Source organism: Chiloscyllium plagiosum, unplaced genomic scaffold, assembly GCF_037043375.1.
Source record: "Chiloscyllium plagiosum isolate Xiang-an unplaced genomic scaffold, Cpla_swu_hap1 HiC_scaffold_26, whole genome shotgun sequence".
NCBI lineage: Eukaryota > Metazoa > Chordata > Chondrichthyes > Orectolobiformes > Hemiscylliidae > Chiloscyllium > Chiloscyllium plagiosum.
The window spans coordinates 24,796,176-24,809,659 of NW_028270164.1; the positions used below are offsets into that span (position 1 = coordinate 24,796,176).

Consider the following 13,484-nt stretch of genomic DNA (forward strand, 5'->3'; position numbering starts at 1 on the left):
CTCCAAGATTGGTCTCTCCTACCCAGCGTACCACCCGTACATACATTGACACTACATTTTTCACCCTGAACAAAGTTCAGTCTACTTGAAACTGTCCTGAAAGGGGAACAGGTCTCCAAGATGTGAGCAATGGGTGAAGCCAGCTGTTCAAAGCTGCTACTTTTCAGTGACCACCACAATTGTTTTTCCACACTAACAGAACATTGTCATAAAATCAAAAAGACACTGCTTACCAACAAATGAGTCTTGTGATCTGAGTTTCAGTACTGGTATATTCCAGGTATGTAAGCCAGGGCACTGAAGACTGGTGTCCCATTCCAAACTACACATCACTGACAGTTCAGTAGACAGCTTAACAATCGTGCTCAACAGCCCCTGTTTGCAGAGCTCAGAAGGTAATTTCCAACATTTGATCTGATTCTGTAAGCTGGACAAAATACTCCTGACTCTACTAACAATCTACACCACAATCAATTTAAGATTATCAGTCAGGCTTGTACTGTGATACATTTGAAGCTACATCTAATATATAGGATCCTATTCTATGTAGGCAAAAGGAACCTGTCCATGCATTGCATGGGTATGCATCAAGAAAAGGGTTATGGAGACTGTCGATGCCTGCTGCAGAGTTTACCTGCTAGCCGAGCTTGTTCAACTAAGATCAATAGTTATCAATTTCTGCCTGCTGCATCTCCACCCCAACCACAGTTCAAATAATCAACACCCTCTTCACATGCTGTGTAAATTAGTGTTCCCTTTCCGAGCCTAGTTTCCTGTGACAGTCTGGATGGGTGCAAGACAAAAAGCTTTCATTTTAGACATCATGTTTAGAAACATTTACATTCTGTACCACCAATTATAACTTTCTGGGAATTGTGATAATTTGGGGAGAGAGAGAATCATTCATTTCTAATCTTCTAATGCATCAGTAATTAGTCTGGTAATACTACAAGCTACCTTTTTCTTCATTGGCCATATTATCGACTGTTTTTTCCATCTGCTCTATAATGTGTTGAGTCTCTTCATTTTCTGGTGCTCCATCCTCACAATCTTCCAGTCCTTGCTCTTTATGCATATTGCTCGCTCCTCGTTCCAACTCTTCAATTTCTTGCATTCTTTTCTCTAATAATTCTGCTTGTCGTTTTTGCTTTTTCTTCAGCTTCTTTTTTTTATTTCTAGACATTTTTCCAACCTAGACAAAATGCAAAAATTATATTAACATGAAATAAATACCTTTTAAAAATAGCTTTAATAGTTTATTATTCCATAATTCTCAGTTTCTCTTAACCAGAGAACCTTACACATCCATAATTAAGTGGACATTCCTTTGATAACCAAGCACTGCAGTTTTGTGGTTGCATGTCATCTTCCACTTCTATTCATGTCCTTCATAATTATACTATTAGTGTTTCAATCAGAATGATATCAACTGACACCAATTTCCCAGCATTCATTTATTTGCAGCTTGCATACTTAAAAACTAGTTAGTTGCACTGTCAATCACAAAATCTAGTTTATCATCTTCTGTCAACTGGATTTGTAGAAAGTGTTATGTTCAAAGTACTGTGCTGGAAAACTGTGTTTCCTCATTTGGTAACCATCGCACAGCTCTGGAACCTTTAAAAGTAAGAAATTAATCTCCTAATGTTTAATACATTTTTGAGCTGATCGCATGTTGAGCATATCTGTTGACTATTGAGTCTTGTATCTAGTTAAACAGTTGCAGGATTTAGCAGTATTAAACTTTCAGTAGATTTTGAAGTGAACTCAACTCGAACAGTTGTTTTATAATGATGAGGCTCTACACACTCCTCTACAAGACAGTTTGCTGAAAAACCAGATCTTCTAAACAAAAAACCTTAAATTTAGCTGATGGAGATTTCTGACCTGGAGGCAACTAAGTATGAAATGGCATCATAGCGGTCAGCAGAACAAGCTCTTTTGCTAGATTTTCTTTAAAAATGTCATGCTGCAAAATGCATTAAGAAGCCATTCAAACTTTGAACAGAATTGTACCTATACTGTGCAATTCTAAGCTGCAGAAATTGACTGAGTTTGCTATAAAATCAGCCCAAGTTGCCATGGAATTCAAAAGGCCTGGATTATTTTTAAATGTCATGTCACATTACATAAATAAAAAGTTGTAATCAAACCAGAATTAGTGAAATCATTGGTTTGGTTTTCTTTTTATATTCATTCACACAATGTAGGAGATGACAACTAAGCCAACATTCATTGACCATACTCAAATGCCTTGGTGAAGGTGGTGATGAGCTACTTTCCTAAACTACTGAAATCTTTGTTGGATAGGTAAACGCACAATCCTATTAGGGAGGGACTTCCAAACCTCTGACCCATGGACTGTGAAGGAACAGCAATATAGTTTCAAGGCAGGATGGTGTGCAACTTTGGACAGGAATTTGCAGGTGGTGATTTTCTCATGCATCTGCTAGTCTTATTATTCTAGTTGGCAGACTTTGATGTTTGGAAGTGTAGTGAAAGAAGCCTTGATGAGCTACTGCAGTGCATTTTATAGATGGCACAGTCTGCCGAGGTACAATGGTGAAGGGACTAAACATTGAAGGTATTAGATTTTGTTCATTTTTAATGCCATTACAATTTTCCACAAAGTTATGCCAGGATTGTAACTCATTTATGCGGAGGAACAAAAAACAAATAAGTATGCCCAGCTAATTTTGAACAAAACAGATGATTATAATCAAAATAAAACAAAAATGTCATTGTTTACATTTGGTTTCCATTATTGTGTTTTTGAAAAGTTCAAGAGTTCCTATTCAATACTCTATCAGCATTTAAAGAAAATCATTGAACTTAAACATTCATAATCATAGACCAACAGAATGACAAGTCTTTCATATTGTTTTCTAAGGAAACTTTATGTTTATTTAAGGAATAAGAAAATTAAGATACTGCAACAGAATTTACAAGTTAAACACTTACAGGTTTTGGCTGTGGCGCAGTACTCACTACAAGGAAAAGAACAGAAAAATAATGAATCCAAAACATTGGCAAATCAGGTATCAACTTCTCTGGGAAGGATGCATTCTATACAAAACTTAGGAGGAAACTGAGTTGATACAGCAAAGTCAGACTGTTTTCCCGGAAGATATTTTAACATCATAGCTTGATCTACTAAAAAGCATAGTCCTCTTTGCTAATGTGGAAATGCTTAACAGAAATAAATTAAACAATTACTATTAAGTCTTGCATCTTATGATATTTTCCAAGCAGAGGCAGAAAAAGGCAAAGGGTTGGGATTTTCAAAGTTTCTTGATGTAAAGGCTTTCTTCCCTCTTCCAGATAGCACAATGTTAAAACTTCCAGACTAATGAGCAGCCAATTATGGTGTCTGCCTTTTCTACAAGGATAGAAAAGTGAAATAGCACTGTCTGAAGTGGAGGGACTGTTAGCAATAGAGATGGAATATCAAGTACAGCTTCATGCAACCAGATTGCAGAATCAGAATAATTCAGATACTCTAAAATAATCCCAATGATTGAAGAAGACCATTGTGAGCTTTTAAAAATTCTGGTTAGCCACAAGGTAAAAAAAAATTAACAGAATTGTACGTAGAAGTATTTCTAACTGAAGTGTTGAAAGAAAGAAATGGAAGACAATTGACACAAGTCAGTGATCTGAGACAGGCATGAAATCGAAGACTAACATTAGATGCATGAAGGAAGAGGTCAAGTTTTCTTTTCTCTTTGACTACTGAAGCAAAGTTATTCATGAAATTTAAGAGGGAATTGTATAAACAGCTCAATAGAAACATAAAATAGATTAGTAAAAGGCCAGAGAAATTAAAGAAAAACTGAAAATTTGGATAACTGCCACAAGGAGAATTGTCTTCTCCTAAATTAAACTTGTATCATTGCATAAAAACTTACCTGCAGAACCAGATGGTGGAGGAGCACCAGCCTTTTGCCATTCGGTCGCCTCTGCAGCCAGACGGCGCACATAAGCTTCATTCACACATAACAGAATGTTTTCTGGTTTAATGTCTGTGTGGATAATCTTGCATTTGGAATGTAAATAATCCAGTCCCTGAAGGACCTAGCAGAGATTTATTTTTAAAAGTTTTAAAAGGGCTAAAAAAAAAACTCTATCAAAACATGCTCAGAAGTAAACCTTAATCAGCTGAATGGAAAAAGCATGCAGAGAATTTTTGTTATGGTTACACCCTGGTAATCACCAGTTGAATATCAAGCAAAACCTGAAACTGGAAGGTATCCTTGGGTGAATTTGTTGACACCTATTTTTAAATTTTCAAATATTTAGCTTATTGTAGGGTTTCTCAATTTATGTTTCAATTTATCACATCACATACATGAACATTTACTAACAGAATGAAGTTTTATACTGAAAAATTGACTAGAAACTGTTTACCCAGCGCAATCAAATACTGACAAAAGAAATACTTACCACCAGAAGTCTCAAAGCACTCAAAACACAAATAATTAATTCTTGAAATATGGTCATTGTTATAATGCCAAAAACATAGCTGCCTATTTACACACCAGAAAATGGTCACAGATGAGAATTATCAGATAATTAGAGTCTGAGCCCAAGAGATAAATTTTGGCAAGGACACGAAGGATAATTTAGAGAATCAGAGTTGTACAATGCAGAAGAAGCCCTTCAGCCCATTGAGTTCGTATCCACCAAAAATATACTACCACCTACACTGGTCCCATTCTCCAGCATGAAGTCCATAGCCTTGAATATTATGACATTTCAAATGCTCAACCATATACTTTGAAGGTTGTGAGATTTCCTGTCGCAAATACTCTCCCAGGCAGTGCATTCCAAACCCCCATCAAACTCTGGATGAAGTTTTTTCTCATATCCCCTGTAAACCCTCCCGTCTTTCACTTTAAAATTATACCCTGTTATTGACCATTCAAATAAGGGGAACAGCTGTTTGTATTGACTCTGTCCATGCCCCTCAATCTAATACACCTTTATCAGATCCTCCCCCTCAAGCTTCTCCGCTCCAAAGAAAACCACCTAAGCTTAACCAGCCTCTCTTCATAGTTGAAATGCCCCATCCCAGGCAACATCCTGGCAAATCTCCTGTGCAGCTCTCCATACTATCGTATCCTTCCCATAGTGTAGGGACCAGAACCCCACACAGTAATCTAGAAGGGGGCTAACCAAAGTTCTATCGGGCTCCAGCATAAACTCCCTGCTCTTACAATCCCGCATGACTGATTATTCCACTGTTGTCCTTAAAAATTAGTGTCTTGAGATCTTTTATCTTTATCCAAACAATTAGATATGGCCTCTGTTTAACAGTGCATCTGAAAGATGTCATTCCAAAAGTATAGCACTTGTTCAGTACTGCCCTAGAGAATTAGCCTTAATTTCTGCAATCAGGTCAAAGACTAGGGCTCACACGCATAACTTTCAGCTATAACCTAAGCCAGAGCTAACAGACACATCTACACCTGTGAAATAACCTCAAATTTAAAAGATTTAATAATGTAACAAACCACAAAATGCCAAAAATAAGGAGATGCTTCATTTTTGTGCAAGTCCTGACATTTCATCCATATTGCAATTTTAAGATCAACGATAAAATAAGGATTTATTTAGATTAACCTCACCAGCACTACAAACTATTCACATCTTTCACATTTCACTCATCTGTGCAAAAACCAACAAATGAAAAAAGACTTCATTAAAAAAACAGGAACACTTTAGGCTGGAAACAGCAATAAGCAAACATTCAAAGTACTCAATGCATACATTAAACAGTTGATTATATCCTTTACATTCTATAAGATACAGAAACCTAAAATCATTATATTAACTGAACAAAACCCATAGCCACTTCAAGAGCTAAAAAAAAGTACAAATTGCTTACTGTGAAGGAAAACACTGACCAAAATTACCACAAGATGGAGCATTATTACAGCAGAATCAACTACTTGCAGTTTGTTTAATTCCATTAGCTTCCAATGAGACCCTTCCATCAATTTAGTCATAGAGATGTACAGCACGTAAACAGACCTTTCGGTCCAACCCATCCATGCCGACCAGATATCCCAACCCAATCTAGACCACCTACCAGCACCCGGCCCACATCCCTCCAAACCCTTCCTATTCATATACCCATCCAGATGCCTTTTAAATGTTGCAATTGTACTAGCCTCCACCACTTCCTCTGGCAGCTCATTCCATACACATACCACCCTCTGCATGAAAAAGTTGCCCATTACGTCTCTTTGATATCTTTCTCCTCTCACCCTCAACTAATCCCTCTAGTTCTGGACTCCCTCACCCAGGGAAAAGACCATGTCTATTTACACTATCTATGTGCCTCATGATTTTATAAACCTCTATAAGGTAACCCCTCAGCCTCCGGCGCTCCAGGGAAAACAGCCTGTTCAACCTCTCGTTATAGCTCAGATCCTCCAACCCTGGCAACATTCTTGTAAATCTTTTCTGAACCCTTTCAAGTCTCTCAACATCTTTTCAATAGGAAGGAGACCAGAATTGCATGCAATATTCCAACAGTGGCCTAACTAATGACCTGTACAGCTGCAATATGACCTCCCAACTCCTGTACTCAATACCCTGACCAATAAAGGAAAGCATTCCAAACACCTTCTTTCACTATCCTATCTACTTGCGACTCCACTTTCAAGGAGCTATGAACCTACACTCCAAGGTCTCTTTGTCCAGCAACACTCCCTAGGACCTTACCATTAAGTGTATAAGTTCTGCTAAGATTTGCTTTCCCAAAATGCAGCACCACGCATTTATTGGAATTAAACTCCACCTGCCTCTTCTCAGCCCACTGGCCCATTTGATCAAGATTCTGTTGTAATCAGAGGTAACCTTCTTCACTGTCCACTACACCTCCAGTTTTGGAGTCATCTGCAAACTATATCTCTCATGCTCACATCCAAATCATTTATATAAATGACGAAAAGTAGAGGACCCAGCACCGATCCTTGTGGCACTCCAGTGGTCACAGGCCTCGATTCTGAAAAACAACCCTCCACCACCACCCTCTGTCTTCTCCCATTCAGCCAGTTCTGTATCCAAATGGCTAGTTCTCCCTGTATTCCGTGAGATCTAACCTTGCTAAACAGTATCCCATGGAGAACCTTCTCGAATGCCTTACTGAAGTCTATATAGATCACATCCAGCACTGTGCCCTCATCAATCCTCTTTGTTACATCTTCAAAACAAAACTCAATCAAGTTTGTGATTTCCCACGCATAAAGCCACGATGACTATCCCTGATCAGTCCTTGCCTTTCCCAATACATGAACATTGTCCCTCAGGATTCCCTCCAACAACTTGCCCACCACTGATATCGGGCTCACTGGTCAAAAGTTCCCTGGCTTGTCCTTACCACCCTTCTTAAACAGTGGCACCACGTTAGCCAACATCCAGTCATCCGGCACCCCACCTGTGACTATCGATTATACAAATATCTCAGTAAGAGGCCTAGCAATCAGTTCCCTGGCTTCCCACAGTGTTCTAGGGTACACCTGATCAGGCCCTGGGGATTTATCCATTTTTATGCGTTTCAAGACAACTAGCACTTCCTCCTCTGTAATTTGAACATTTTGCAAGGTCTCACCATCTGTTTTCCTAGTCTATATCTTCCATATCCTTTTCCACAGTAAATACTGACGCAAAATACTCGTTTAGTATCTCCCCCATCTCCTGCGGCTCCACACAGGCCGCCTTGCTGATCTTTGTGAGGCCTTATTCTCTCCCTAGTTACCCTTTTGTCCTTAATATATTTGTAAAAACCCTTTGGATTCTCTTTAACTAAATTTGCCAAAGCAATCTCATGTCCTCCTTTTTGCCCTCCTGATTTCCCTCTTAAGTATACTCCTACTGCCTTTATACTCTAAGGATTCACTCGATCCATCCTGTGTATACCTGACATATGCTTCCTTCTTTTTCTTAACCAAACCTTTAACTTCTTTAGTCATTGAGCATTCCCTATACCTACCAGCCTTTCCTTTCACCCTGACAGGAATATACTTTCGCTAGGACTCTCGTTATCTCATTTTTGAAGGCTTCCCATTTTCGAGCTGTCCCTTTTTCTGCAAACATCTGCGCCCAATCTGCTTTTAAAAGTTCTTGCTCAATACAGTCAAAATTGGCCTTTCTCCAATTTAGAACTCCAACTTTTACATCTGGTCTATCCTTTTCCAGCACTATTTTAAATCTAACAGAATGATGGTCGCTGGCCCCAAAGTGCTCCCCCACTGACACCTCAATCACCTGCCCGGTCTTATTTTCCAAGAATAGGTCAAGTTTTGTAACTTCTCTAGTCGGTATATCCACATACTGAATCAGAAAATTTTGTACACACTTAAATTCCTCTCCATCTCACCCCTTAACACGATGGCAGTCCCAGTCTATGTTTGCAAAGTTAAAATCCCCTACCATAACCACCCTATTATTCTTACAGATAACGGATCTCCTTACAAATTTGTTTCTCAATTTCCCTCTAACTATTATGGGGTCTGTAATACAATCCCAATAAGGTGATCATCCCTTTCTTATTTCTCAGTTCCACACAAATAACATCCCTGGATGTATTTCCGGGAATATCCTCCCTCAGTACAGCTGTAATGCTATCACTTATCAAAAACACTACCCACCCTCCTCTCTTACTTCCCTTTCTATCCTTCTATCCCTGTAGCATTTGTATCCTGGAACATTAAGCTGCCAGTCCTGTCCATCCCTAAGCCATGTTTCTATAATTGCTATGATATCCCAGTCCCATGCTCCTAACCATGCCTTGAGTTCACCTGCCTTCCCAGTTAGGCCTCTTGTATTGAAATAAATGCAGTTTAATTTACCAATCCTATCTTGTTCTCTGCTTTGTTCCTTCCTGCCCTGACTGTTTGACTCACCTTTGCTCTCAACTGTACCAGTCTCAGATTGAAATCTTTCCTCACTATCTCCCTGGGTTCCCGGTTACGGGTCCCACATCCTCCCATTTAGACCTCCTCCTCCCCCCACCTTACTAGTTTAAATCCTCCCAAGCAGCCCTAGCAAATTGCCCTGCCAGTCCCCTTCCAATTTAGGTGCAATCTGTCGTTCTTGTCCAGGTCACTTCTACCCCAAAAGAGATTCCAATGATCCAAACATGTGAATCCTTCTCCCATACATCAGGTCCTTAGCCGTGCATTCATCTGCTCCATCCTCCTATTCCTGCCCTCACTAGTTCGTAGCATCGGGAGTAATCCAGATACTACTACTCTCAAGGACCTCCTTTTTAAATTCCTTTCTAACTCTCTCTAATCTCCCTTCAGAATTTCAACCTTTGCCCTTCCTATGTCATTGGTTCCAATGTGTACAATGAACTCTTGCTGGCCCCTCTCCCCCTTGAGAACATTCTGCACCCTCGGAGACATCCTTGATCCTAGCACCAGGGAAGCAACACACCATTCTGATTTTTCACAATTTCATTTACTTTAAGGATTATAAAGCTCATACTTACTTGTCGAATGATACTTTTGACAGAATTGATAGGAAGTCCCTGGTAGTTTGATTTGATGATCCACTTTAACAGATGATGCCCTAATACCTCAAACACCATACAGACATCTTAAACTAGGTCAAGGATATCTTCGCTAGTCTTAGTACTTTGATTGCAATGATATACATTGAGCTCACACTTACTCAAAGAATTAGATTGTCCCAAAATAACCTTAAGAATATGATTTGTCTAAGGAGGCATATTCGTCATCACCTGCAAAACATTATCATTACTCCTTCATGGAAAATCAAAATAATGGGAGGAATGTTACTGGAACAGAAAACTATATATTAATCGGTAGTCTGAAATATCAGATGAGTTTGTGCAACACATATCCAGATCTTAATGTACATGCCTACAGATTAGAGGCTAAAAGGTGATTATTGTTTTCAGATATGATGTCGGAGAAGTATAAGTGGGATCTGGCTGTGTTATTAAGTGATCTAAGAGTGTTTAACATTGAATTTCTGATATAAAATGGTGCTCCAATCTTGGTCAGCACACAGTTTATAAAAAAATAAATCCAATCATTTTTCTGCTTTGACAGAATAAACAAGACTGTCAGTCAGTAGAGCCAGGGCTAACTCCTGCTAGTAGTTCTGGGATACAGCCATTTTGTTCAAAGGTGCTGGAGAAACTCAGCAGGTCTGGCAACAGTTGGAGAAAAGCAGAATTAACATTTTGAGTCTGGTGACCCTTGAAGGGGGAGGGGAGAGTAGGAAGGATAATTGAAAATTGATCGAGTACATTTGCAGCAACGCATATAAAACAGGACCTGAGCGTATGGGGTTGGGTAAAGGGTTAGAATACAAGAGCAGGGATGTACTTCCGAGGCTATACAAGGCTCTGGTTAGACCACATTTGGAATACTGTGAACAGTTTTGGGTCCCATAACTGAAGGCCTTGGAAGGAGTCAGGGGAAGTTCATAAGAATAATCCCAGGGATGAAGGGCTTGTCATATGATGAACAGACAAGGACACAGGATCTATGCTCACTGGAATTCAGAAGGATGAGGGGGGGTATCTCATTGAAATGTACAGAATACTGAGGGGCCTGGATACAGTGGACATGGAGAAGATGTTTCCACGTAGAAAAGACTAGGACCCGATAGCACAGCCTCAGAGGAATGGCATGACTCTCTCAGAACTGAGATGAGGAGGAATATTTTCTGCCAGAGTGTAGTAAATTTGTGGAACTCACTGCTGCAGAAGACCTTGGTCAGTGTATTTAAGAGACTTAGATAGGTTCTTGATTAGTAAGGGGATCAAAGGTTATGGGGAGAAGGCAGGAGAAAACGGTTGAGAAACATATCAGCCATGATTGAATGGTGGAGCAGACTCCATGGGCCAAATGACCTAATTTTGCTTCTACATCTTATCAGAAAAGGGAGGTGTTCACGCTCTGAAATTGCTGAATTCAATGAGTTCAGAGAGCTGTAACATATCTTAGCAGAAGGTGAGGTGGTGTTCCTCCAGCTTGTGCCCAGTTTCATAAGAGTGCTGCAGCAGACCCGAGAAAGAAACGCTGGCATCATAATACAATGGTGTGTTAAAGTGGCAAGCAATTGGAGCACAAGGTAATCTTTACAGGTAAACGATCGAGTGCATTTCATCGCCCCATTGTCAAGGAGGCCACATTATGAGTAGCAGATACAGTACACCAGATTGAATGAAACAGAAGTAAATCACTACTACATTGGACGAAGTATCTAGAGCCTTGGCTATCATGAGAGGAGGAGATAAGTGTTCGGTGTACGCAGGGGTAGGAGGTTCAGTACAGGAGTGACCAAGTTATCCCAGTGGGAATGGTCCCTGCAGAATGCTGACAAGGAAGGGAAGGGAACATATGTCTGGTGGTGGCATCCGACTGGAGGTGACGCAAATAGACGTGGATTAAGATTCTTTGGATGCCAAGGCTATCGGAAGAGAAAATGGACTCATGATGTACCCTATCATTCTTGTGCAAGGTAAGGGATGAAAGCAGAAATGCAGGAAATGTGGAGAATTCTTGGTTGAAGAGAAAGGTCGACATGTCTGAGACACCTTACAGGAAGTTGTGTTAGCAGAATGGATACAATGGACATGCACGTTTAAATAAGGTTAACAAGGACAAACTCTTTCCATGAGCTGATGATACAACGCTCGGGACACATATAAAGGGGAAAATTAGTAAAATAACTTTTTATCTTTTTAAACATAGCAAGTTGTTGGAAGGAATCCTGAGGGACAGGACGTACATGTATTTGGAAAGACAAGGACTGATCAGGGTTAGTCAACATGGCTTTGTGCGTGGGAAATCATGTCTCACAAACTCGATTGAGTTTTTTTGAGGAAGTAACAAAGAGGATTGATGAGGGCAGAGCGGTGGATGTGATCTGTATGGAATTCAGTAAGGCATTCAACAAGGTTCCCCATGGGAGACTGATTAGCAAGATTAGATCTCACAGAATAAAGGGAGAACGAGCCATATGGATACAGAACTGGCTGAAAGGGAGAAGAGAGAGGGTGGTGGTGGAGGGTTGTTTTTCAGACTGGAGGCCTGTGACCAGTGGAGTGCCACAAAAATTGGTGCTGGATCCTCTACTTTTTGCCATTTACATAAATGATTTGGAAGCGAACGTAAGAGGTACAGTTATTAAGTTTGCAGATGACTCCAAAATTGGAGGTAACAGCAAAGAGGGTTACCTCAGATTACAACAGGATCTTGACCAGATGGGCCAATGGGCTGAGAAGTGGCAGATGGAGTTTAATTCAGATAAATGCGAGGTGCTGCATTTTGGGAAAATAAATCTTAGCAGGACTTAATGGTAAGGTCCTAGGGAGTGTTGCTGGACAAAGAGACCTTGGAGTGCAGGTTCATAGCTCCTTGAAAGTGGAGTCGCAGGTAGATAGGATAGTGAAGGTAGCATTTGGTATGTTTTCTTTTATAGGTCAGAGTATTGAGTACAGGAGTTGGGAGGTCATGTTGCTGCTGTACAGGACATTGGTTAGGCCACTGTTGGAATATTGTGTGCAATTCTGGTCTCCTTCCTATTGGAAAGATGTTGTGAATCTTGAAAGCGTTCAGAAAAAGATTTAGAAGGATAGGGTTGGAGGATTTGAGCTATAGGGGGAGCTGAACAGGCTGGGGCTGTTTTCCCTGCATCGCCAGATGCTGAGCGGTGATCATATAGAGGTTTACAAAATTATGAGTGGCATGGATAGGGTAAATAGGCAAAGTCTTTTCCCTGGGGTCGGGAAGCCCAGAACTAGAGGGCATAGGTTTAGGGTGAGAGGTGAAAGATATGAGACACCTAAGGGCAACTTTTTCACGCAGAGGGTGGTACGGGTATGGAATGAGATGCCAGAGGATGTGGAGGAAGCTAGTACAATTGCAACATTTAAGAGGCATTTGGATGGGTATATGAATAGGAAGGGTTTTGAGGGATATGGGCCAGGTGCTGGAAGGTAGGACTAGATTGGGTTGGGAAATCATGGACAGGTTGGACCGAAGGGTCTATTTCCATGCTGTACATCTCTATGATACTAAGTAATAACAACCTGTGTAATGCACAGAGGATGGCGCATGCAGTTGCAATCTGTCACAAAGTTGGTCCCTTTTTCAAGGATACTGTGTTCTTGTTTTTTTTTCTCCCCCCCGCCCCCCCCAACAGGGTCCTAAAACACTCCGGACTCCGAAATAGCTGGGTTTGGTACAGAGATAAAAGGGTATTAGAGACCTTTTGTTTATACGTAAAGGGAGGAGACTTTAAGCCAAAGCTTTTGTGTTTTTTAGAAGTAACCTGTATAAGGGGACGTGGCCAGCTCTTCAGCCGAGCAGTTCAGTTCAGAACTTGAGTTCGGAGTTCAGCTGTGGAGCTGTGCGGAAACAGGCTGCTGAACTCTCTCTCTCTCTCTCCTTCTGCCCTTCTAACTTCAACCTGTAAACCTTTGTTTCATGCTT

At 40.4% G+C, this 13,484-nt stretch overlaps 1 protein-coding gene across 2 annotated transcripts in view; it reads right to left on the reverse strand.

The window, feature by feature from the left end:
* Nucleotides 1-13,484, reverse strand: part of srpk1b (SRSF protein kinase 1b) — an 89,429-nt gene that overhangs the window by 17,005 nt on the left and 58,940 nt on the right. For both annotated transcript variants that reach the window (XM_043716709.2, XM_043716710.2), the window contains 4 exons: nucleotides 9,503-9,609; nucleotides 3,909-4,074; nucleotides 2,962-2,987; nucleotides 958-1,192 (listed from right to left, as the gene is read on the reverse strand). In XM_043716709.2, the coding sequence (XP_043572644.2) occupies nucleotides 958-1,192; nucleotides 2,962-2,987; nucleotides 3,909-4,074; nucleotides 9,503-9,609 (534 nt within the window). The remainder of the gene's footprint in view (nucleotides 1-957; nucleotides 1,193-2,961; nucleotides 2,988-3,908; nucleotides 4,075-9,502; nucleotides 9,610-13,484) is intronic.